This window comes from Podarcis bocagei (genome assembly GCF_964188305.1).
Source record: "Podarcis bocagei genome assembly, chromosome: 4".
NCBI lineage: Eukaryota > Metazoa > Chordata > Lepidosauria > Squamata > Lacertidae > Podarcis > Podarcis bocagei.
In genome coordinates, this window is record NC_138128.1 from 41045925 (window position 1) to 41068744 (window position 22820).

General features: G+C 41.2%; 2 protein-coding genes across 7 annotated transcripts in view; one reads left to right on the plus strand and one right to left on the minus strand.

Annotated features, from left to right (window-relative positions):
- SLC35G2 (solute carrier family 35 member G2) lies at nt 1–11652 on the minus strand. 6 transcript variants are annotated; one of them, XM_081192694.1, is made up of 4 exons: nt 10506–10659; nt 10240–10389; nt 5520–5629; nt 1–3539 (listed from the first exon to the last, which is right to left on the minus strand). In XM_081192694.1, exon 4 carries the CDS (start codon nt 3519–3521, stop codon nt 2283–2285), a length of 1239 nt encoding a protein of 412 aa, XP_081048820.1. In that variant the 5' UTR covers nt 3522–3539; nt 5520–5629; nt 10240–10389; nt 10506–10659; the 3' UTR covers nt 1–2282. The 6 variants fall into 6 exon arrangements, 5 of the variants coding, with proteins under 5 accessions (XP_081048820.1, XP_081048821.1, XP_081048822.1 ...); XM_081192695.1 differs by lacking the exons at nt 10240–10389; nt 10506–10659 and adding an exon at nt 11184–11652; XM_081192696.1 differs by lacking the exon at nt 10240–10389.
- PCCB (propionyl-CoA carboxylase subunit beta) overlaps nt 10748–22820 on the plus strand; it is a 24450-nt gene continuing 12377 nt past the window's right edge. The window contains exons 1-6 of the mRNA XM_081192660.1: nt 10748–10945; nt 15937–16056; nt 17176–17244; nt 18085–18141; nt 19374–19487; nt 22294–22404. Coding sequence (XP_081048786.1) covers nt 10769–10945; nt 15937–16056; nt 17176–17244; nt 18085–18141; nt 19374–19487; nt 22294–22404 — 648 coding nt within the window. The 5' untranslated portion in view covers nt 10748–10768. The remainder of the gene's footprint in view (nt 10946–15936; nt 16057–17175; nt 17245–18084; nt 18142–19373; nt 19488–22293; nt 22405–22820) is intronic.

Consider the following 22820-nt stretch of genomic DNA (forward strand, 5'->3'; position numbering starts at 1 on the left):
TTCTCTGTGTCTTTATCAATTTATTTAAAGAACAACAAACTGGTGATTGCTTTAACTTTTTGATATGTGGTGATTTGAATCATGAGGATGAATTAGAAGAACTGCTGAGTCTTGAATGAGTCTTGCTTTGGAATTGAGGACTTCATTAGATTTTCTTCTGCCTTTTCATTTTATTTTGTTCTTAGGGCTTGTTAGAGATAATGTGTAAGCGTGGTGTCAGCTCCCTAAAGAAAAGGTCAACAACTCTGGGGAACCTTTCTTTAAAAAGGTCAACAACTTTGGGGTCCCCCCAAACTATGGGAAACGGGGGGGGGGGCACTGCCGGAGGGATCTTTGCACCACGGCACCGGATATGATTAAGATGGCCCTGAAAAACATGATTTATAAACAGGATCAGGAAACATTCTGACATCAGTATCAACTGGGCAGGACAACTAGAAGTAGAAACTAAGAGCCCGAGACCCGTGTTGTTTCCCGCAACTGGAAGATTCAAGAGTGTAGCCTTAAAAAACCCTGTTGTCCTAAACCACACCCTAACCACAGCTTCTGGCAGTGAAAGAGCACCAGAAATTGCATACGCACAAGTAGAGCAATGACTCTGGGTTCGTAGAAGTATACTATGTCACCACTCTCCAGCCTGGACATAAAATTTGAGATTACAGTATTGATGCTGTTTCCCTCCCCCCCCCCCTTACCATGGGAAGTCAACTATGTCATTCTGGTCCTGATTGTGGCACAAAAAACATATTTCCCCCAATACCAACCCAAAACCCAATTCTAAGTTGCCGTTCTGCATCTACTAACCTGTGACGTAAGCCCCATTAAACACAAAGGGACTTACTTCTGAAGTAGGCATACAAGCCATTGTGCTGCAGGTTAACTACACAGTGAATTCTTAATGAGCGCCTGGACATCAGCTTCAACACAGCAAGACACATGCCTAAGCCTTTTTGCAAAATATTCACATTTTCAGTTTGGGAAGAGGATACTTTAAATCCACTTGCACTTATTCTGCAGTAGTATATGCAGAAAATAACTTCTAGGGAGTACCTGAAAAGGGGTGAGCACACCAGAGGAAAGATGTGTCCTGGCTGCTAGAAAAACAGGAAGGTCAAACTACAGATTCCAAGGACTGCTAGAAAATAAGACGGAAGCAGGAAAGATGCATGAAAGGCAGGAGAAACCCAGGGATTTCTGTTGCCTGGTGTCACTTACTTATCAATCACATATCTGACTTCACCCATTGGCTAAGAACATTGAAAAGTGAGCCATGCTGGCTCATTTCACATAAATTACTTAGAAGGATACCTGCACATTTTGCTTCATATCTTAAGGGCTAGATACTTGACTTTAAAAAAATATTAAACATTGCCAATGGCTGCCAATGAAGACCTTTGCAGGGCAAGCACTGTTAGAGATTCTTGGAATAATTCATATAAATTATTGCTGCAGAGATCAAGTATATTATTATTATCATTATCATCATCATCATCATCGTCATCATTATTATAATTGGTACATACATTTTAAAATTCTTATTTATAAAACATTACATATTAAAAACAAACAATATATTGTTTCCATGAGCAATCATTCAGTGTCCATGTTCGGCTGCTGTGCTTTTCTCTGCGATCACACTGTCTCTGCTCTTGAATCCACAGCAAGCATGCTGTGAGTTGAGGTTGTCAGGTCAGGTTTCAGGCTACACACCATCAGTGAGCTCCAGTCAATGCAAGAAATGTAAATTGGCAAGCCAGATGAAATCTGTAGGAACCATATATGCATATAACAACCTAGAATAGGTAATGTGTCAAAACCTATACTACAACAAACCTCTGTAAAAACTTCCATTTAAGATCTGGTTATTTGTGGTGAGAAGCTAAGGGGCTCAGTTTGCTGAAGACTACCTTGCCTGAGACCCAACAAATGGTTGCTTTACACAGGTGAACATCATAGTCTGATCTAAAAATCTTAGGGTCTGACTATGCCTGCTAGACTCTAATGAGACATATTTTAAAGGACAGAGTTGTGTATATTAAATATTGGCACTTCTTATATACTAGTTAAGAAGAAAATCTAATTTTCACAGCATTAACATTTTAAAACATTTCTCCTACACAGGACAGAAATTTCTAGTGCAACTCCACTGAGCTATACTAGGGCAGATGTAACCTTTTATATTCAGACAAGAAATGGCAGTATGCTGTCAACAACACTCTACAAAAGACATACACAAATGAATATTAATTGTAAATATCAGTAAACAGAATACAGCTTTGCAGTCATTTAATACAAGAATCTAGTATCTCCTCATAATCTTGTTTTCTTAAGTCCTTCCAAGACAGTTTATAACATGCAAGGAAAAAGACACTAATGATGATAACTGCTCCCCCAATCATATCATAGATGCTGGGGAAGATGCGTAGCACAAGGAGCTGAAGGATCATAGCTATCACAATCTCCAGATGCTGCACTGTGCTGACCAAGGCTGGATGAAATTTGTTCAAGGCATAATAGACACCCAGAAAAGCCACTGTGGAACATATGCAGATGCCCATGAGATAGCCCCAGCTTGTTCCATCCAGTGGAATTATTGGCTCTTGGAGGAAAAACATGGTGGAGGCTCCCCACACTGTTCCAGTCCAACCAAAGGTAAACAGTGCTGTCCACATGCTGACATTATCCTTAATGGACCTGTACACGATCATGGAAAGAGCTGTGGTTACGCCCGCCATAACTGTCATGGTATATCCAAAGGCCTCTTTCCAGATATTCAGCAGAGAATCTTCTTCATCAACAATGTTGGGGATCATGACCAGGCAAACACCAAAGATGCTACTCACTACAGTGATTACATCAATGTAAGCCATTCGCTCATCTACTAATAAAAATGCCAAGATGGCGCTGAAAACAGTGGTGGTAGCTCTCCACATTGTAGTCCCGTTGCTTGGGGGTACTATTGCAAAGGAAGTATAAGCACAGGTAATGGAAATAACGTTGCATATTCCATAAAAGAACAACCGCAGCCTGTATCCTTTCGGTCCAAAAGGTTCCTCATGGTAGTAGCACACAACTAAGACGGAAAACACTTGTAAAACAGAACGAATGAAGATCAGTTCTAGAGATGGCACTTTGGAACGATCAGAAGCAAGTCTAGTTATCAGGGCAACACAACCATGGGCCAAAGCAGATCCAAAAAGCACTGCCCAAGTCTTTCTGGACTGAAAAATGCTTCTGTCTACAAAACTTTGGCCTTGCCCACTCTTATTAGCTTCTGGCTTTTGTGGTTCCTGAGATGGGATGTCAATAGTGCCAAAGAAGGATCGTCCTCTCCGCTGGCCATTGCTCAGCAATCTTCTCTTTGGATTATCTTCCACAAAACTCTCAATGTCTTCATTTGCTTCTTCATACCCTTCCTCTCCTGGCTGTGGGTAATGAGAAGTATATTTCACTGTCACTGTGTTAGGATGAATTTTCACTCGTTTTTTTACTGGATATTGTTTGGAAGGTGAAGTATCCATTTCCTCAGGTAACTAGGACTGATCACAAAGAAAAAAAAGCAAACAAAATATAATCATTTCAGCACGGATAAACCTGTTCTGGCTGCAATTTTGTACCATCTAGAAATTATTACTGTTCTACTGATGCCTTAGGTAAGCTGGGGTTGCTTGAGCAGACACCAGATTGAAAATATAAATAACCATTACAGAAAACCAGTGGTGACATGCGATTAGTATGCTGTGCTATAATCATTAATGCACATGCTATTATTAGACAATTTAGGCTTGGTGTTTACCTCCCCTGCAATACCTGTACCATTTTTCCTATGCTTTAATTTGTTATTGCAGTTCTAGAAACGGTTCATTCTGAAGGGCTCTTTACACTTAAGTAAAATATAGAGAGATTCCATTTTGGACCCAGAAGGTGACCTTGTGATGGCTAGATACAGAAACTAGCTTTGTTACAGAATATGTCACAGTTTGGCCCAGCAGCTGTACACAGTTACACTGGGGTGTCATGGAGCATACGTTAACATTATATAGCTGCAGTGATATGTAGTTATCCAGCAGGTACATCCTAGAATGCTATTTTTGTGTTCCAATATTATTTCTACTGCTGTTGATACTCGTTAGTAATGCTATACCAGATTAAGTGTTTTTGTTGTTTATTTTAACACTTTTAGGCCACCTTTTTAGGGTCAAATGTGTCCAAAACAGGTTTGAAATGTAAAATTGAATCAACAGCACTCAAATCTATGAAATATGGCTTTGCTAACATAGCTGTCTCTGTAGTGGCTAAAAACCTTTAGGGTGAAGATGCCCTATATACACATCATCCCCAGTCCTATTCTTCTCTACCTATTTCTGTGCAATGCAACAACTTTAGGGGTGGTAGCTTTTTCTGATGTTGTCATGTTGACCTGTGCTACCAGACCAATACTGATGTTCTTCAACAGTTTGGCATGCTAGTGTGATGCTACAGGTTATGTTGTTGCATGGGTGCATAAGTCAGCATGCTCAATCCTGAACATACAGTTAGTTAGTTAGTTAGTTAGTTAGTTAGTTAGTTAGTTAGTTGCAGGCACAGTGGCTCATAAACTCAGGTCTAAAATTTGTAAGACTAACTTTCGAAACATTGTACCGATGCTGCTAGCTAAAATGGTTCAAATTACAAATTTAATATTGCTTTCTTATTATGCAAACATGAATGAACTTAAGTCATCCATCTCATTCTCTAACCTTTCCTCCACCCACCCCCCAACTGTATAGTGTTTACTTTTATGGCACAAGACGCATTGCCTTATAATTAAAATGTAAAACCAGTGCTTTTTTCTGGGGGTATGCAAGGGTATGCATACCCGTAAGCATTTTGTCCATTTACTGTATTTATTTTTCCAGATTTGAACTAAGAAATTGTGGTTTTCTTGAGGCAAAACAAGAGCACCCCTAAACATATTTTTTTTAAGAAAAAAAGCACTGTGTAAAACCATAGGATCATAGAATTGTAGAGTTGAAGGGATCCTCAGGATCATCTAGTCCAACCCCCTGCAATGCAGAAATCTCAACATGTGGTCTCCCATCCAATACAGTAAGTGGTTAGATTCTTAGACAGCAGACATGCTGAAAAATGAATCCCAACCTCAGTGCTGATGTAAAATACAGGGTGGGAATGACGTACCCTCAGAGCTAGTGAGTGCCAGTTGAAGAGATCTCAGCAGCATGTATACTCAACAAAACCAGAGATGAGAGAGTGTTCCTTCTAAGATATATGGCATAATTCTAGCTATAATATCAGCTGCTTGGTACAATTTTGTTGAAACTGCGGCACTCAAAAGTTGCTCTCTGGTATTTCCCATTCATGGTTTGAAGAGATGACAGCTTTAAAGTTACATGCCTACAAAAATACGAAGGACTTAAAATGAAATGAGGTTTTGCTGAAGCAGACACCAAATGACAGCTGAAATGTCATGCAAGAAGAGAAAACAATACAACAACCAAATAAGAGAAAATAAAATTTACCTCTTGTTTAGAAGCTGCTGAGTAAGTGATCCCTCAAAAATATACCATACCAAGAGATATTAAAGGGAGAAAATATGCTCTCCAGCATCCGATAGTGTATCCATTCCTGTCTTTTAAATTTGAAGAAAACAGAGAATTGAGAATAGCTACCTGTGAATCCAGAAACACAGACCCAAATGTCAGTTTATAGAGTGTGCAGGAGGAATAATGTAGATTCTCTTTTGGTTACCGTCTCTTCTGTCTGTACGTAAAAGCAATGAAGGGGAGAGAGAGGCTACAGCTAAAGAATCAAATGCAATGAACAGACCAGAAAAAGTGAGCATGCTCAGTAGAGCTCAAGGGCATTTGACAGCACCGTCACTACTAATTGTGGAGGGGAATAAATATTGTTCTTACTAGTAATCCTGCCAGTGGAGCATATGTTTTAGATGACACATTACAAGACTTTTGTGATCTCTTTTTGGTAATGGAAGAAAAAAGCCAATCATTTAAAATATAAACGATGCCTGCTTTTCATGACATGCATGGCTTGAACATTATGGTTTCCTCATCCTCTGCTGCAAAGACAGATTTTTAATTAGCATCTTAAACAGAGGATGAATATAACATAAAGGGGAAGGAACCCCCTGGTAACTGCTTTGGATTCATCCACATTCTGAGACATGATTTTATATGCTAATGTAGACGTTCTTACGCCTTATGTAAGTGCATTCAGTGAAAATAATTTAAAGTATAAGTGGTCCTACCTGATGATTGCTAGTTAAGTGGTTAATACAATGACTGAGATGACTAACTGCTCATTTATACTGCTGGAATCCCACTGATATAAGCAGGATTATAGCAGTGGTCAGAAGTTCTATCAAAAAGCCTGAAATTTAGGGGGAAATGTACTGACTGATCAATGGGTGAAGTCAAACTACAGTGTGACATCCACAGGGCGCAAGCCAGGGCAATTTGTATGGAGGTCACCTTGCCTAGGTGACAAGACCCTTTCCCCCTCAGCCTCACTGATGTGGTCCAGAGGAAAGCAGAGCAATACGTTTGGCACCAGCTTGGCTGCAGGAGCTGCTGAAAGGAGGTATGCAAGCAGGGTCGTCTTTAGCAGATGTGGTGCCGGGGTGCAAATATCCACCCAGCGCCCCCAAATTACCACAGATAGTGGGGGAGGGGGTGAAGCTGTGCACTGCCAGCCACATGGTTGGCAGGGCGCAGCTTCCCTCTCAAGCCTCTGCGGGGATTGCTCTCCTGCAGTGGCATGGGGGAGAGTTGCGCCCCGCCAACCATATGGCTGGCAGGTACGCAGCTTCCCTCCCAAGCTTCCTTGGGAGGAGAGTGATCCCCACAGAGGCTTGGGAGGGAAGCTGCATGCCCGCCAGCCATATGGTTGGTGGGGCGCAGCTGGTGGGTGTGCAGGGAAAGGGGAGGCCGCCGGCAAAGCCGCACAGCTCCCCCACTCGCTGGGGTGCTCCTGAGAGACTGGCGCCCTGGAGCAACGCACCACTAAGCCCTATGGGAAAGACGGCTCTGTATACAAGGTGTCATCCAAGCATCTTAGGGACTCCATTCTGTATTTGTGTAGGGCTTACTCCTTAGCCTTTTCTTCTCCCAAAGATATTCAGCAAGGCAGCAAAGGTTTAGGATCAGAGCTTTCCTTCTCCTCAAAGGTGCCCCATCTCCCCCTTATTTCCCTTTACAGCAAATGCAGAAGGTGCCTTCTTGACCGTTGGACCCATTGTTGGTTTCATCCACTCAATCCTCTGGAGCCTATCTTTGCAGGTAGGCTCCAGAGGGTTTGAGACCCATCGACTAGCCACACCTGGTTTAGCCAGTCAGTTGAAGCTGCTCCCAGGGTGTGGCTGACAGCTTTTAGGGGCTATAGGTTAGAGCTGAGTGCAAGATGAGGACCCAAGGTGGACAAACTACCCAAGAAGGAGCACAATGTGCCCCCCACCAAAGGTACTATCCCTCCCCCAACACCTTATATACCCCACTAACAGAGTGGAACAATATAATCATTGGATGATATTCAATATTATATTATAATCAATGGACGATAAGCCATCCATTTGGAGTGTGAGCAAAAAAGGCATCAAAAATGCTAGATGAAGGTAGAAAAGTTCAGACAGACAGCAGTACAGCTGAAATTATCAGTTTAGAAGTACTACACTTCAAAATAATTGATGTCTCTTATGAGACTTCTCCACTGAGTGCTTTGCTGGCAAACATCCAATTTCTGTTAAAGGGCAGCTTTTAGAAGCTTTGTGGTCTGCTCAACCTGTTGTAAACATGTAGGTTTGATTAGGTATTTGTTATTTACACATCACAGAGGCCCAGTTTGCAGGTAACACTAAGCCAAACCATGTCTTAGTGCAAACAAGCAGAAGGGAGACTGCAACCATTTTGTTCCTTCCCATTATGCTGATATACTAAGTCATGGTTTAGCTTAGCATCTAGTCAGAAACCAGGCTTGTGGTTCATACCCTCCAACATTTCTCCAATGAAAACAGGGACATCCTATTAAATAATAATAATAATAATACCATTTATACCCCTCCCACTTGACTGGGTTGCCCCAGCCACTCTGGGTGGCTTCCAACATATATAAAAACATAATAAAACATTAAACATTAAAAAAATTTCCCTATACAGGGCTGCCTTCAGATGGCTCAGGGGTCACATTACTCCATAGCCTCCAACATTTCTCCGATGAAAATTGGGACACTCTAAGGAAAAGTGGGACATTCCAGGGTCAAATCAGAAACTGGGTCAGCTTCTGTAAATCCAGGAATGGAAAATCCAGGAATGGAAAATAGGGGCACTTGGAGGGTCTGGTGGTTTATTATCTCCCCACATAAAACACAAGCTGTAACCAAGGTTTGTCTTATGCTGTACAGCACAGGTGGGGAATTTTTTTGGCCTGCTGGGCCAGATCCCTATCTGTTCCCACCCCCACGGGCCAACTTTGACAGGTGGGCAGGACTGCTTGCCAGGCACTGGGCGTCATTGTGATATCAGGTAATGGACAGGTAGACTGTCCCACCCACTTGTCGAAGTCCCTTGGTTCAGTGCTTCCCGAGTGCCCAACAACCAGTTAGTTTTCAAGTGCTTGGAACCAAAGTACAAGGGACTTTGCCAGGCCTTTGCTTGGTGCTTGGGAGCTGCTTGCAAATGGCAGGGCTTGCAAATCGCTATGTGCAGCACTTCCCAAATTCCTGACAACAGCTTTCAGGCATTTTGGAAGTGCTGTGCAAAGTGCTTTGCATGCCCTGTCCTCAACCATCACTTCCCCAGCTTTCTGCAGGGATTAACTGCATGATCAAGTTCTCCATCGAGAACTTGGTTGTACAGTTGATCCAGCCATGTCTCTACCTGCCCCACACCTGATGTTGCATCTCTTAGGTATGGGGCAGAGATGGGCATGGTTTGGGGAAAGTGGCTATGTGGCTGGTCAAATTTGGTCTGCAGGCTGATTGTTCCCCACCCCTATTTTTTATGGGAGAGCTAAACCACAATTATGGGTTCAGGCCACCTGCTAAGCCAAATTCTGTAGGGAGTGCGCACACGCGGGATGCTACACATGCACAGTCCGTACGGGCTGCGCTGCCCCAGGTGCCAGAGAGGGTTCCTCCCCTACTAATTTGTCCCACATTGAACGCCAGGAACTAACAGCAGCAGCAGAGAAAACATGTTCCCCTCTTAACTTTCAACTTTCTTGGGCATATGAATTTAACCACAATTATCTTGAATTTTTGCTTAATCCTCAAGAAAGAAGGGCATTTTCGCTGGCCAGGTTTAATTCAAATCCTTCAACCCTCCTATGGGGAGGGTTCTCGGGAATGTTTGAAGGAGAAAGAATTTGCCCATGTGAAGACCATCAGGTGGAAACTCTTACACATATGGTTCCTAAATGTAAACTATATGTGGATCTCCGCCAGCAGTTCCTAGATCAACTCTGCATCCCCAAATGGAAACCAGAGTTAGAGGTCATACATTTTCTATTATTGGGGAATAATCAGGAGTTCACCAAGTTAGTGGCTAAATATCTTTATCTGGTTTTTTGTCGTCAAAACACATTGCAGACATCTGATCTCCCTGGAGACCTAGAGATGTAATGTTAGACTGCTTTGCCTCTTTCATTTGACAAATGTTTTGGGTCACTGAGAAGGCGGGAATTCTGTATTGATTTGCTATGGATGCTTGTATGTGATGCCAATAAAAGGTCTGATGATGATGATTTGTCCCACTTCTCTTAACACTATAGTGTAAGCGTGCCTTTCCAGATGTCTATAATATGGTAACAGTGGAAAGCATTGCACAGCAGCTAATGAAGTGGAATGATGTGTAGACAGTCCAGTATAAATCCACCACTAATGCACTATTATTGCAGCAATGACGTATTGCAGAACACTCAAGTAAGAAAAACACCAGTCTGGAGGGAACCTATAGCAGGCATCCCCAAACTCGGCCCTCCAGCTGTTTTGGGACTACAATTCCAATCATCCCTGACCACTGGTCCTGTTAGCTAGGGGTCTGGAGGGCCAAGTTTGGGGATGCCTGTCCTACAGTGACACTTACTTCTGAGCAAGTAGTCATTGCACATGTACAAAAGGTAAAAATTAAGAACAAAGGATGTCTGTATCTTTAATAGTTGAATGTAAAAAAAATTCAGCATAGGTAGTCTCCATGCTCCGAGAAGCACTGTGGCTTGCCAAAAACGGACCTATTCAAATTCGGTCTTCTGCAGACATCTACGGACCGTGCAGAAGTCCTTTCTTCTAGAGCTCCTTCTCACCTTATTTCCAACCTTACCCTACTCACATCGGGGCACCGCAAATTAGTGGAGACGCACTCTAGTGCGATAGCCCACATCCTGCAATAAAAAAACACAACCTGAAGGGAAAAAGAGGTCTCGGGCCTGTGCAACAGAAACACTAAAATGCTCAGCGCATGAAGATGCCAGCAGCGTGACGTGCAACCACATTGTACCGTATTAAAAAAACTGCTTTTCAGCAGTCGGCGGGGGCGTCTTCATGCGCCGTGTGCACCCCGCCGGGGAAGAAGAAAAGAAAGCGCCCTCTGACACACTTAATAACAGCGTGAGGAGAGAAGCGGCGAGGCAGGCGTAACAGAAATATAAAGGGAGGCTGGGCGGGGCAAATGGCTGCTGCTGTTTCCACGCTTCAGGAACCTGCCCGCCTCATCCGCCCCCCTCCGCTCCGTGCGCGCATGCGTCCCCGCAGTCCACAGCCATGGCCGCCCTGCGGATCCTGCCCTTTCGGCTGCCGAGGGTTTCCCTGGCGTTTTCCCGCCGGCTCAGCAACAGCCCCCCTCGGCAAGCGCCCACGGTGCCCGAGCGCATCGAGGAGAAGCGTCGGGCCGCGCTGCTCGGCGGCGGCCAGGCGCGCATAGATGCACAGCACCGGCGGGTGAGCGAGAGAGAGAGCAAGGAAGCCTCTGGTTGGGCTTGCAACAGCTGGCTGTTCCTGGGCGACCCTCGGAGGGACGAAGGTCCCACACTCGCTTTCCTGACAGAGCGGAGACGCTGCCTGGAGAGTCTAGTTAGTTTAATATGCCCCTGCCCGTATTCTAATAAGATGGGACAGGGGTCCGAGACCCTTTCCAGTGGCCCCCAATTTCAAATTGGGTTGTGTGGGGGCTACTTACAAACTACTATCTTCAAGGCACATTCGAAGCACAAATTTCCCTCCTCAATTCTGGGCACTGGAGGTGGTTAGGGGTAGCTGGGAATTGTAACTCTCTGAGGGTTAAACTGCAGTTCCCAGAATTGTTTTGGGGGGTGGGGAATGTGTGTGAAATAAGCATGGATGTGAGGTTAGCCCTGGTTCATCTTGTCTACTTAAGGCCACATATGTGAGGATTTGGAAGTACTTGCACAGGAATGCAAAGTTCTGAAGCCCCCATTAAAAGCACTATTTCCCAAATATTTTAAAACTATACTGACTCATTTCTCACATATTTTAAAACACTGATACACATGTGAAGTTACCTTCAGATGTTATCCATTCTCATTTTCAGAAAGGGAAGGCAGCAATATAATGATTGGGGGTACCTAACTATGGATGCACAGGGGGAGTGTGAATCAGAAGCATATGTTTTGCAAAGTTCCTGGGATCTTTTTTTAACATTCCCATATTACGTATATAGATATGTCAGCAGATATATTATGTGTATATATTTTTTCTTCACATGTCTTCAGTTTGAGTTGTATTGTTGGAAATACAGAAAACAAAATATTCATCTGCACAACGTGATTAAGCTATTGGATTCACATCTAGATGGCCACTAACCTTGATAGCTCAAAAAACTGGATGTATTCATGAAAGGAATGCTGTGATCACCAATAGTCAGCATGGATTTCTGAAAAATAAGTCATGTCAGACTAACCTGATCTCATTTTTTGACAGAATTACAAGCCTGGTAGATGAAGGGAACTCAGTGGATATAGCCTACCTTGATTTCAGTAAGGCATTTGACAAGGTGCCCCATGATATTCTTGTAAAGAAGCTGGTAAAATGCGGTCTTGACTCTGCTACCACTCAGTGGATTTGTAACTGGCTGACTGACCGAACCCAAAGGGTGCTCATCAATGGTTCCTCTTCATCCTGGAGAAGAGTGACTAGTGGGGTGCCACAGGGTTCTGTCTTGGGCCCGGTCTTATTTAACATCTTTATCAACGACTTGGATGATGGACTCAAGGGCATCCTGATCAAATTTGCAGATGACACCAAACTGGGAGGGGTGGCTAACACCCCAGAGGACAGGATCACACTTCAAAACGACCTTGACAGATTAGAGAACTGGGCCAAAACAAACAAGATGAATTTTAACAGGGAGAAATGTAAAGTATTGCACTTGGGCAAAAAAAATGAGAGGCACAAATACAAGATGGGTGACACCTGGCTTGAGAGCAGTACATGTGAAAAGGATCTAGGAGTCTTGGTTGACCACAAACTTGACATGAGCCAACAGTGTGACGCGGCAGCTAAAAAAGCCAATGCAATTCTGGGCTGCATCAATAGGAGTATAGCATCTAGATCAAGGGAAGTAATAGTGCCACTGTATTCTGCTCTGGTCAGACCTCACCTGGAGTACTGTGTCCAGTTCTGGGCACCACAATTCAAGAAGGACACTGACAAACTGGAACGTGTCCAGAGGAGGGCAACCAAAATGGTCAAAGGCCTGGAAACGATGCCTTATGAGGAACGGCTAAGGGAGCTGGGCATGTTTAGCCTGGAGAAGAGGAGGTTAAGGGGTGATATGATAGCCATGTTCAAATATATAAAAGGATGTCACATAGAGGAGGGAGAAAGGTTGTTTTCTGCTGCTCCAGAGAAGCGGACACGGAGCAATGGATCCAAACTACAAGAAAGAAGATTCCACCTAAACATTAGGAAGAACTTCCTGACAGTAAGAGCTGTTCGACAGTGGAATTTGCTGCCAAGGAGTGTGGTGGAGTCTCCTTCTTTGGAGGTCTTTAAGCAGAGGCTTGACAACCATATGTCAGGAGTGCTCTGATGGTGTTTCCTGCTTGGCAGGGGGTTGGACTCGATGGCCCTTGTGGTCTCTTCCAACTCTATGATTCTATGATTCTATGATTCTATGAAGGATATATGTACCAAACATTATGAGTCATTATAACTAAATGGAAACATGGCTTGTGGGCACTTGGAAGAATTGGGCTGGCTGCTGCTGGAGACAGCGGTTGTGTTCAGATGTAACACTAAACCATGGTTTAGTATTACATGAGTGAACAGTTGCGGGCCGTGTGCTCCCTCAGCCTTTGCAATTGTAAGCTAGTGATAAACATGGCTAGTGGCAAATCTGGTTTGTGTGCAAACCATTGTTTTCTGGCTTTGGACACAATTCCAATGTATAGTTTGTTGCTATAGAGTGCAAGGGGAGGAAAAAGTATATGAATTCAAGGCTTCAGGTTGCTAGCGGATGAAATAACCAAGTCATGGAATGACCCTGATGTGATCTGGCAAGGGAGTTTTATATTAACTGTGCCCCACCCCCTCAGCAGTTCAGTCTGTTGAGGAATGAATAATCACTTTGCAGATTGCGTCCTGTAGCTGCATCTGTAATGCTGAAGATCATCAGAATCGTCACATGTTACCAGCCACCTTGCTTTGCTTTAATTCAGGGCAGACAGTTATGGCTTGAAGATCCCTTTGAACTTGCAGTGGAATTAGGAATTAATCTGAACTGTTTTCTGAGGCTCAAATAAGTATCTTAAAATAATTCCTTTCCCTACCATGTGTTGGATATTTCTTTCCCTACCATGTTTCGGAGACCTAAGGTAAAGCATTTATTTAAATTATTAAAATAGCTTAGTAATATTAAAATATAAGACAGTATCATAGAAACAGATGCAACATAAAAAGAGTAATATCAAAACAGGAATTAAGTAATAACATGGTCCATCCCTATGGGTCAGGGAAAGCTTGGGCAAAAAGATATTTATTTACAACTGAAGAAACTGACAGATGATGCTTAATCTGCATTTTTAGGGATGAAAGTACAGATTATAAATATTTCAGTAAATAAATAAAATAAGGGTATTCTACAGTGTAAAGGGCACTGGCAAGAAATATCCCCTTTCAGGTGATGTTCTGCCTGTAATATTCTGTAGGATGTGTTACCACAAGTAAAATTTCTCCAGATGATTTAAGTGATCTTACAGATCTAGGCAGGGTCAGGTAGTCTTTCAGATAACCTGGCCCTGAGTTGTCCAGGGCTTTATATGTCACTAACAAGACCTTGAACATGACCTGGTAGTTCATTTGGCAGCCAATGCAGCCTTTTCTGCAAAGGTCATTAGCAGGACAAGATTACAAGTGGCCATGTGGCCAGTGAAGGTGATGGTGCCTAAATGACCCTTCTTTTTCCTAATGAAAGGTTAAATCAGAGGCATGTAATTTTCTTTCTTTTGTCGTTGTTGCTTGTAGCTTCTTTTACTATGCATTTGCCTTTTATAAGGCTCTCTTTGAAGTGCTGCTTCTATAACATTTTCAGTGCTTGAATCAATATAAGATGAACATTTTTGCAGGCTTCTTAAGATTTTGAGGTGTGGGGGAATCACCATGACAATATGTGACAATTTATTCAGCAATTTATTTTTGTCTGATGCCTACTTATATAGGAACAATAATAGTGGGGAAATTAAAATAGTTGGATGGTAATTTAGAGCCCCTGTCTCGCTTCTTAAAATGACTTTTGCATGTTGACTTAAATTTCTGCTGAGAATGAAATTTTTAGGAAATTAGAGAAGATTTGTCCATTGGGATTAGAGCTTCTCTTTGACAAGAATTTCAGTGTATCGCTTCTCGGCCTTTTGGCTAAGATAAAATGTAGGAATTTCAGTGTATGATTCATGTACATACATTAAGTTTTATAAAGGATCAGGCTGAAAGATAGCCCGGTTATAGATTTACTTTTTAGATTACTAATAAACTTGTATAAGCTTTTTGTGATTGGTTTTTCAACTCCGCTGGTGTACTACATCATACCTTACATCAAACAGAAAAAGTATGATTTATTTAACTTGCTCTATCTACCCTTAGAAAAGCACATTTGTAAGTTCTGATACTACATTTAATACAGTGGTGCCTTGCAAGACGAAAAGAATCCATTCCGCGAGTCTCTTCGTCTTGCGGTTTTTTCGTCTTGCGAAGCAAGCCAATTAGCGGATTAGCGCTATTAGCGGATTAGCGCTATTAGCGGCTTAGCGGGCTTAGCGGATCAGCTGATAAGCGGCTTAGCGTATCAGCTGTTAAGCGGCTTAGCGTATCAACTGATAAGCGGCTTAGCTTGGGAAAAAGGGGGGGGGGAGGAAAAAAACCCCGCAGGAACTCGCAAGACATATTCGTCTTGCAAAGCAAGCCCATAGGAAATTCGTTTTGTGAAGCACCTCCAAAACGGAAAACCCTTTCGTCTAGCGGGTTTTCCGTCTTGCGAGGCATTCGTCTTGCGGGGCACCACTGTAGTTTCACTGAAGTTGGACTGTTAAACATGTGAATACAATCCTTTTTCTTTGCTAGCCCCTTCCTGTACTAGTCCTTTATGGGTTTTATTCTCTTCAACATACGTATATAACTCAGCCTTGCTTACTTAAAAGGATGAAAATGTAAAAAATCAATTAATCAATAAATCTCTGACAAAATGATCGTTCCAGAAGAGAGCAATTTCTGTATTTGAAGGGAAGGTGAAATTAAAAAGGAATTCAGTTGCAATATTGAGTTTAAGGCAGCTGCTTTCTGAGGAGCAAATTTATGGATTTGAATAAAACCTTAAATTAGTATCTGACTTTCTCTTTATATTTGTAATTATGCTTGGCTCTGGTGTACTGAAATGATCTCCAAACCTTACCTTGTTCATATTATTTCCTGCACTTCAGGGAAAGCTGACAGCCAGGGAGCGTGTTCTTCTTTTACTGGATCCTGACAGTTTTGTAGAATATGACATGTTTGTGGAACACAGATGTGCAGATTTTGGGATGGAGGCTGAGAAAAACAAGGTACCTGGTATATATTTTGCTTGCACTCTTGGGACTGTTTGGAAATATCTGGCTGATTCTAGTGCCTGAGTCTGGATGGTGGATGGTTTACTCTAATAGAATGGATGGTTCTCATCTCTTTCCTCTATACATGCTCTACCTCTGCTTGGTTCATCCCCAATCATTCTATATGTAGTGCTTTAGAGACAGAGCCTGACTTGGATATATTACATTCCCTTTCAGTTTCATGGTTGTATTTTACTTACTTCCAGTTCTTTCGTGTTCCAGGTGATGATGGACTTGTGTTAATCTGTCTGGATGAAGGAATTATGGCAGACAGTTGTTTCAGTTGGGCTGTCTTCTCATCTGTTATTTATAAACTGAGCAAGCCAAAGATATTGTTAAACAGAGATTTTAATGGAGATTGACTTATGGGGTAGCCCAAGTGCCTCATTTCCTCTGGTTGCTATTTTTGTCATGTCCTAATTCTAAGAATGGAATGCATTATTTGAATTGTTTGTCTGTTCCTAAATACAGGAAAGCTTTTTCCTTGGGATATTTTAACCTTACCTTCAAAGTTTTAGAAGGTAGATAAAATAAAGTTTTAAATAATAGATACTGCTCTTGTAATAATGAAAAGGTAGAATCAGTTTTGTACGTTTCAAAATGCAGGCTTTTTTTTAATAAGCCAGCTACAGAAACTAATATACGGTACCCTATTACACAGTACTTCCCAGGTTGCTCATCAGAGTTTCTGTTGATCATTTTCTTGAATGGCTCTAATTTATAAATTACAGAACAAGTTGCATAATTCTTAAATGACACAATTTTGCTTTGACTAGGACTACTTTCTTGTTTTTCTTCCTGTCTTTTATTGATCTTATAGATTCTATATTCTGTTGCTTTTGTTTTTATTTGTGGTTGGTGGAGTGTTAATAAATTATACTCAGCATTAAAGGAGAATATGGAAGTCAGCCTGTTTTAAATGATACAAGCATAATTGAAATGTATACTCTGCCCTAAACAAAGAGTTTGATTTTCTGGTTAGCAAATACTTGCTTTGGTCATTTATAAGAATTAGATTTCGTTATTTAATCATATTGCTGTTCTGAGTTCTACATTCTTTATTCTCTTTTGCAGTTCCCTGGAGACAGTGTGGTAACTGGCCAGGGTAGAATTAATGGCAGATTGGCATATGTCTTCAGTCAGGTATTGCTATTTTGTGTTTTCAGTTGCGAACTTTTTCTTTGAAGTTATAAGGCTTCGTTTTTGTATTTCTTTACATTTGCTTTTCATTTGCTGTGCATTTAGTTTGCAGACATGTATTATGCCTGCAATTCAATAGAATTTTAATTACAGTCAATAAAATGACTACATCTGTCCATTTTGGCTATTTATACAGTATTTCACAGCATGTTCTTGGACTATGGAATCCTTATAACATGTAAGAATAGAGTTGCTTTGCAGAAGCTTACTTCTGATACTGCAGTCCCTTGTCTCTCTTTTTTAAAAAACAACAACAACAACAGGAAACTGGTTATACTACAACATTTTAACAAGCGTGACTAACCCATTGCCCTTCAGATGATGTAAGGCTGCAACTTCAATATTTCCTGACTACAGTATTTTGCATGCTGCAAGAGTTGCAGGAGTCCATTGGGAATAAAAGACTTGCACTACAGAAACCTTGTGGGATCTTTATATTTTGTACTTGCATTGATTTCTGGTATCACAGTGGTACCTCGGGTTACAAACGCTTTGGGTTACGAACTCCACTAACAACTATTAAGCTATTAAGCTGTATCTCAGTCCCTCCTCATGTGCCTGCTCTGCCTGTGTAGGGATAGATTGCACTCCTTCCATGAGGGTGAAGTCTGTTGATATTTTCAACCTGCTTGAAGACAATTACACTGAATAATTGGGAGTGCAAAAAAGTCTGTTTTACTGGTGCTCAAGGGCAAGGCAGGGGGGGAAATCTAAGTCTAGTATATATATTTGGCATTCTAAGCTATTATTATATTTGATCTTTGAAATACAATCTTTATTTAGGACTTCACTGTGTTTGGAGGCAGTTTATCTGGAGCACATGCTCAAAAGATCTGCAAGGTAAGCATTTTAGAAGACAATAGTTACAAAATTCTTAAGTGCCTGCAGCCTGCAAAATATGACAATGGAGTGTTTTTAAAAGTATGTTATGCCTCACATGAATCCTTGCTACATTGAAGTTTCTTTCATCCCCTTTCCTGATTAGTGTCTTCAAGTCTTAAAATACAATTTTTTTCAACACAATACAGATAGATACATTTTCAGAATAAGTGTAAACACTCCTGAATTTCAAAGAAATCTCATCTTCTTCAACTCATGGCAGTTCCTTTTTAACTAAGCCACCCAGCTTGTACAAGCCCCCAAATCTTAATAGCCTATTGCTTATTCAGCTCCAGTACTGCTGAATTCCCTCTCTCCAAACATAACCTATTTTTTCATAATGATAAGAAGTCCATTTGTTATTACAGAAGCCAAGATGTTGCTAGGATAAAATACCTCACAGTTAATTCATTCAGGAGAACATTTGAGGTCACAGTTCCTGATAAGTGGTGATATGAGTTGCGAGAAGCACCCAATTTTGACATTTCCTGAATATAACAAATAGTTGATGATGTACTTCTCTTGATAGTCCTTTCTAGAAGATAGATGTATAATGGTTAAAAATGGGCGGGGCCTTCCTCAGAAAGGTTTGCCCAATACCTGCCTCCAGTTTGATACACCAAAGTTGTTTGGGTATCAAATATATTGTTACTTTTCCAAGATTTTTAGATAAAGTTTTGATCTTGCTGTATTATGGTGCTTTTGTGCTTTTGTGTTGTTGTTTTTCATTTGTCACACTCTATAATCCTTAAGTGCCCTTTATCAGATGGGACGGGCTTGCATGTCACTCTAAACTATGGTTTTAAAACTATATAGACAAGCCTCAGTGAGCTGAGCAAAGCCCTGAGGATCTCTGAGGCTCATGATGCTAAATGATGGCTTAGCGTTATGTGTGAAGTAGCCCATTGTTTAAAATGGTCAAGCACAAATGTTAAAGAGAAGAGTTAATTGAACATGAAGGTGTATTAATAATAATAATAGTGCCATGTGGGGGTGGTTGACTGGCCAGTAGAGGTTTATCTGTAGATGTCGTAACAAGAAACAGACATTGGACTTGGATGCATTCTGATAAAAAATGAAAAGAGATCCTATTTTATAATATGATTATTAATTATAATAGGAACTCACTATTTTATGTTAATTAAGCTTGTGGTAGGACTTCACTAGTAAATCAAGAATTTCTGTATCCTCAGATAATGGATCAGGCTGCTATGGTTGGTGCTCCTGTTATTGGGTTGAATGATTCTGGAGGGGCCCGGATCCAGGAAGGAGTAGAGTCCCTGGCTGGTTATGCTGATATATTTTTGGTAAGAGATCTCTTAGGTAAGCAAGTTGATCCTTGACGCTACAGATTAATAGCCTAGGAGCCATTTCTGACATTCTGAAAAAATAATGAAACGGGAAGCATGAGTGACACAACATTTCTTTTCCTGCTGCTTCCAGGTCTTACACGAGGGACCAGGGAGGGGGCTTTTCTCCTTTATACAGGGGCAAAATACACATCTTCTCTCTCATTTTCTTTTCATGAGATGCTGTTGTTTCTAGGTGTTGCTGCTAGAAGTCACAATTAAGGGGGAACAGGCCCTGAAATTAGTATACTTCATTTAGGAGGTTATTACTTTTGCAGTTGCTGTAAGTTACTGTTACTCTTTAGGCACAATGATACCTCCCTGACCTTTCCCCTGGTTGGATCAGTACGTCTCCCCATAAGTATAAAGACTGTAGTGCATATTCAGTTCCTCATTTTATTTTATTTTTTTTTTATATAAAATTTTTATTGGTTTTACAAAATTTTAAAGAGCAAACAAACACTTAAAAAGACAAACATACACGTATAATTTCATAACATATTTTCATAAACCTCTTTTCTGGGACTTCCCCATACCCCCCCTTTCTGCATCCCAATGTCCATAATTTTATAGCAACTCCCAATTGTTGCTTTCCAACCTCTGTCATCTTAGTCATCTCTGTATTCTGACCTTATATCACTGTATCCCTTTATTCCTGAAAACCACAACACTCTAACATTCATTAAGTTTATAATAGTCCTTAAGATAACTTTTGAATTTCCTCCATTCTTCTTCCGCCGTCTCTTTTCCTTGGTCACGGATTCTGCCTGTCATCTCGGCCAGTGTCATATAGTCCATCACTTTCATCTGCCATTCTTCCAGAGTGGGTAGATCTTGTGTCTTCCAATACTTTGCGATGAGTATTCTTGCTGCTGTTGTAGCGTACATAAAAAAAGTTCTATCCCTCTTTGACACCAATTGGCCGACAATGCCCAAGAGAAAGGCCTCTGGTTTTTTAGGAAAAGTACATTTAAGTACCTTTTTCATTTCATTATAGATCATTTCCCAGAAAGCCTTAATCTTCGGGCATGTCCACCAAAGGTGATAGAAGGTACCTTCAGTCTCTTTACATTTCCAACATTTGTTATTGGGCAAATGATAAATTTTTGCCAGCTTGACTGGGGTCATGTACCACCTATAGACCATTTTCATAATGTTTTCCTTTAAGGCATTACATGCCGTGAATTTAATACCGGTGTTCCATAACCATTCCCAATCAGCTGACATAATGTTGTGTCCAACATCCTGTGCCCACTTAATCATAACCGATTTAACTGTTTCGTCCTGTATATTCCATTTCAGCAGCAAGTTATACATTCTTGATAAATTCTTAGTATTGGGTTCTAGCAGTTCAGTCTCTAGTTTTGATTTTTCCACCTGAAAGCCAATTTTCCTGTCCTGTTTAAAACACTCCATTATTTGATGATATTGGAGCCAATATTGTATTTTATGCTTCATTTTCTCATAACTTTGTAATTTCCATTTATCTCCCTCCTGTTCCAAGATTTCCCAATACTTCGGCCATCCGACCTCCATATTGAGTTTCTTCACTGCCTTAGCCTCCACTGGTGACACCCATCTAGGGGTTTTGTTTTCCAACAGATCTTTATATCTTATCCAAACATTAAACAATGCTTTTCTAACAATGTGATTTTTAAAGACGCTATGCAGCTTGATTTTATCATACCATAGATATGCATGCCAACCGAAAGCATTATTAAAACCTTCCAGATCCAAGATGTCTGTGTTCTCGAGGAGCATCCATTCTTTCAGCCAGCAAAACGCTGCTGCCTCATAGTACAATTTTAAGTCCGGCAGGGCAAAACCCCCTCTTTCTTTAGCATCTGTCAATATTTTAAATTTGATTCTGGGCTTTTTGCCCTGCCAGACAAATTTCGAGATATCTTTCTGCCACCTCTTAAAACATTCCATCTTGTCAAGAATCTGCAATGTCTGAAACAAGAATAACATTCTAGGCAATACATTCATTTTAATCACTGCAATTCGGCCTAACATTGACAATTTCAGATTTGACCATATTTCTAGATCTTTTTTAATTTCTGACCAACATTTTTCATAATTATCCTTATACAGATTCACATTTTTAGATGTCAAATAAACCCCTAGGTATTTCACCTTCTATTCAGTTCCTCATTTTAGCCCTCTCCTTGCCCTCTCCTGCAAACAGAGAGCTGCTGCAGCCATCAGCATTCACGAAGCTCTCCCAGCAGCCAAAGGGAATAATTTTTATTATGTGGGCGAATGAACTGCAGTAGCAGCATCTCTCTCCTTGCTTGTGAGTACAACCCTGAAGCTAGAAGAGGGCTGGAAAACGGCTCTCCATGTGCATCTGTCTGTACCAGCTGGCAGAAGCAGCAGCTGCTGCCGCCACCAACACATGGGGCATTCAGTACACATGGGACTTCAGCTAGAGCCTGCTTCATGAATCTGATCCTGGATACTTAATTCTCTGACATTGCCTGTGTCTTGTGCTTTGCTCCCTTTTCCTTGCCATATTTGTTCTGATGCACAGGGTTTTGAACTTGGATTAGAGTTTAGGATCCCAGTTAGTGGATGAACAATGAAGCTAGAACAGATCGAATGTTATTTCTGTTGGCTAATATATTCCTACAACATACTTCATATTTTTATATGAAATAGTTAGTTGCAAAAGTTTAACACAGATTTAGGAGCGCTTTGGGAACTTTGACTTGGAAGTGGCATAAAATGTGTAAGCAACGGAGATGTTTGTTTTCTTTTACAGAGAAATGTACTGTGTTCTGGGGTAATACCACAGATTTCTCTTATTATGGGCCCTTGCGCAGGAGGAGCTGTCTACTCTCCTGCTTTAACAGATTTCACATTCATGGTAAAGGTAAGGATGTAATGTTAGTTGCCTTTGACTGCAATAATAACATAGTTACTAGGGAATAAGCCGCATTGAACACAGTGGGACTTGATTCTGAGTAAACATGAAGAGAGTGAGTCTTACGAGAGCAGTTGTTTCTTGCTAGTGGTGGCTGACTCTAAAAATGAATGTATTTCTGTTCCTTTAGAAGCTCTGGCTTCTAAAGGAATAACATCTTTTTTTAAAACTGCCTTCTATTTCAGGCTGTAGCTGTCACCTTTCACATCTTCTAATTATGCCGTGTCTTAAATAGCTATTGAGTCGGTTGGCTTTGAGCTGTAAAAATTGTCTTGCTTGGAAATGAAAAATGAGAGAGGATATTAAAACTGGAAATTTCAGTGGTACTGGACCTGCAGTTAAGGTGGCACAGTCTGTACTGTATT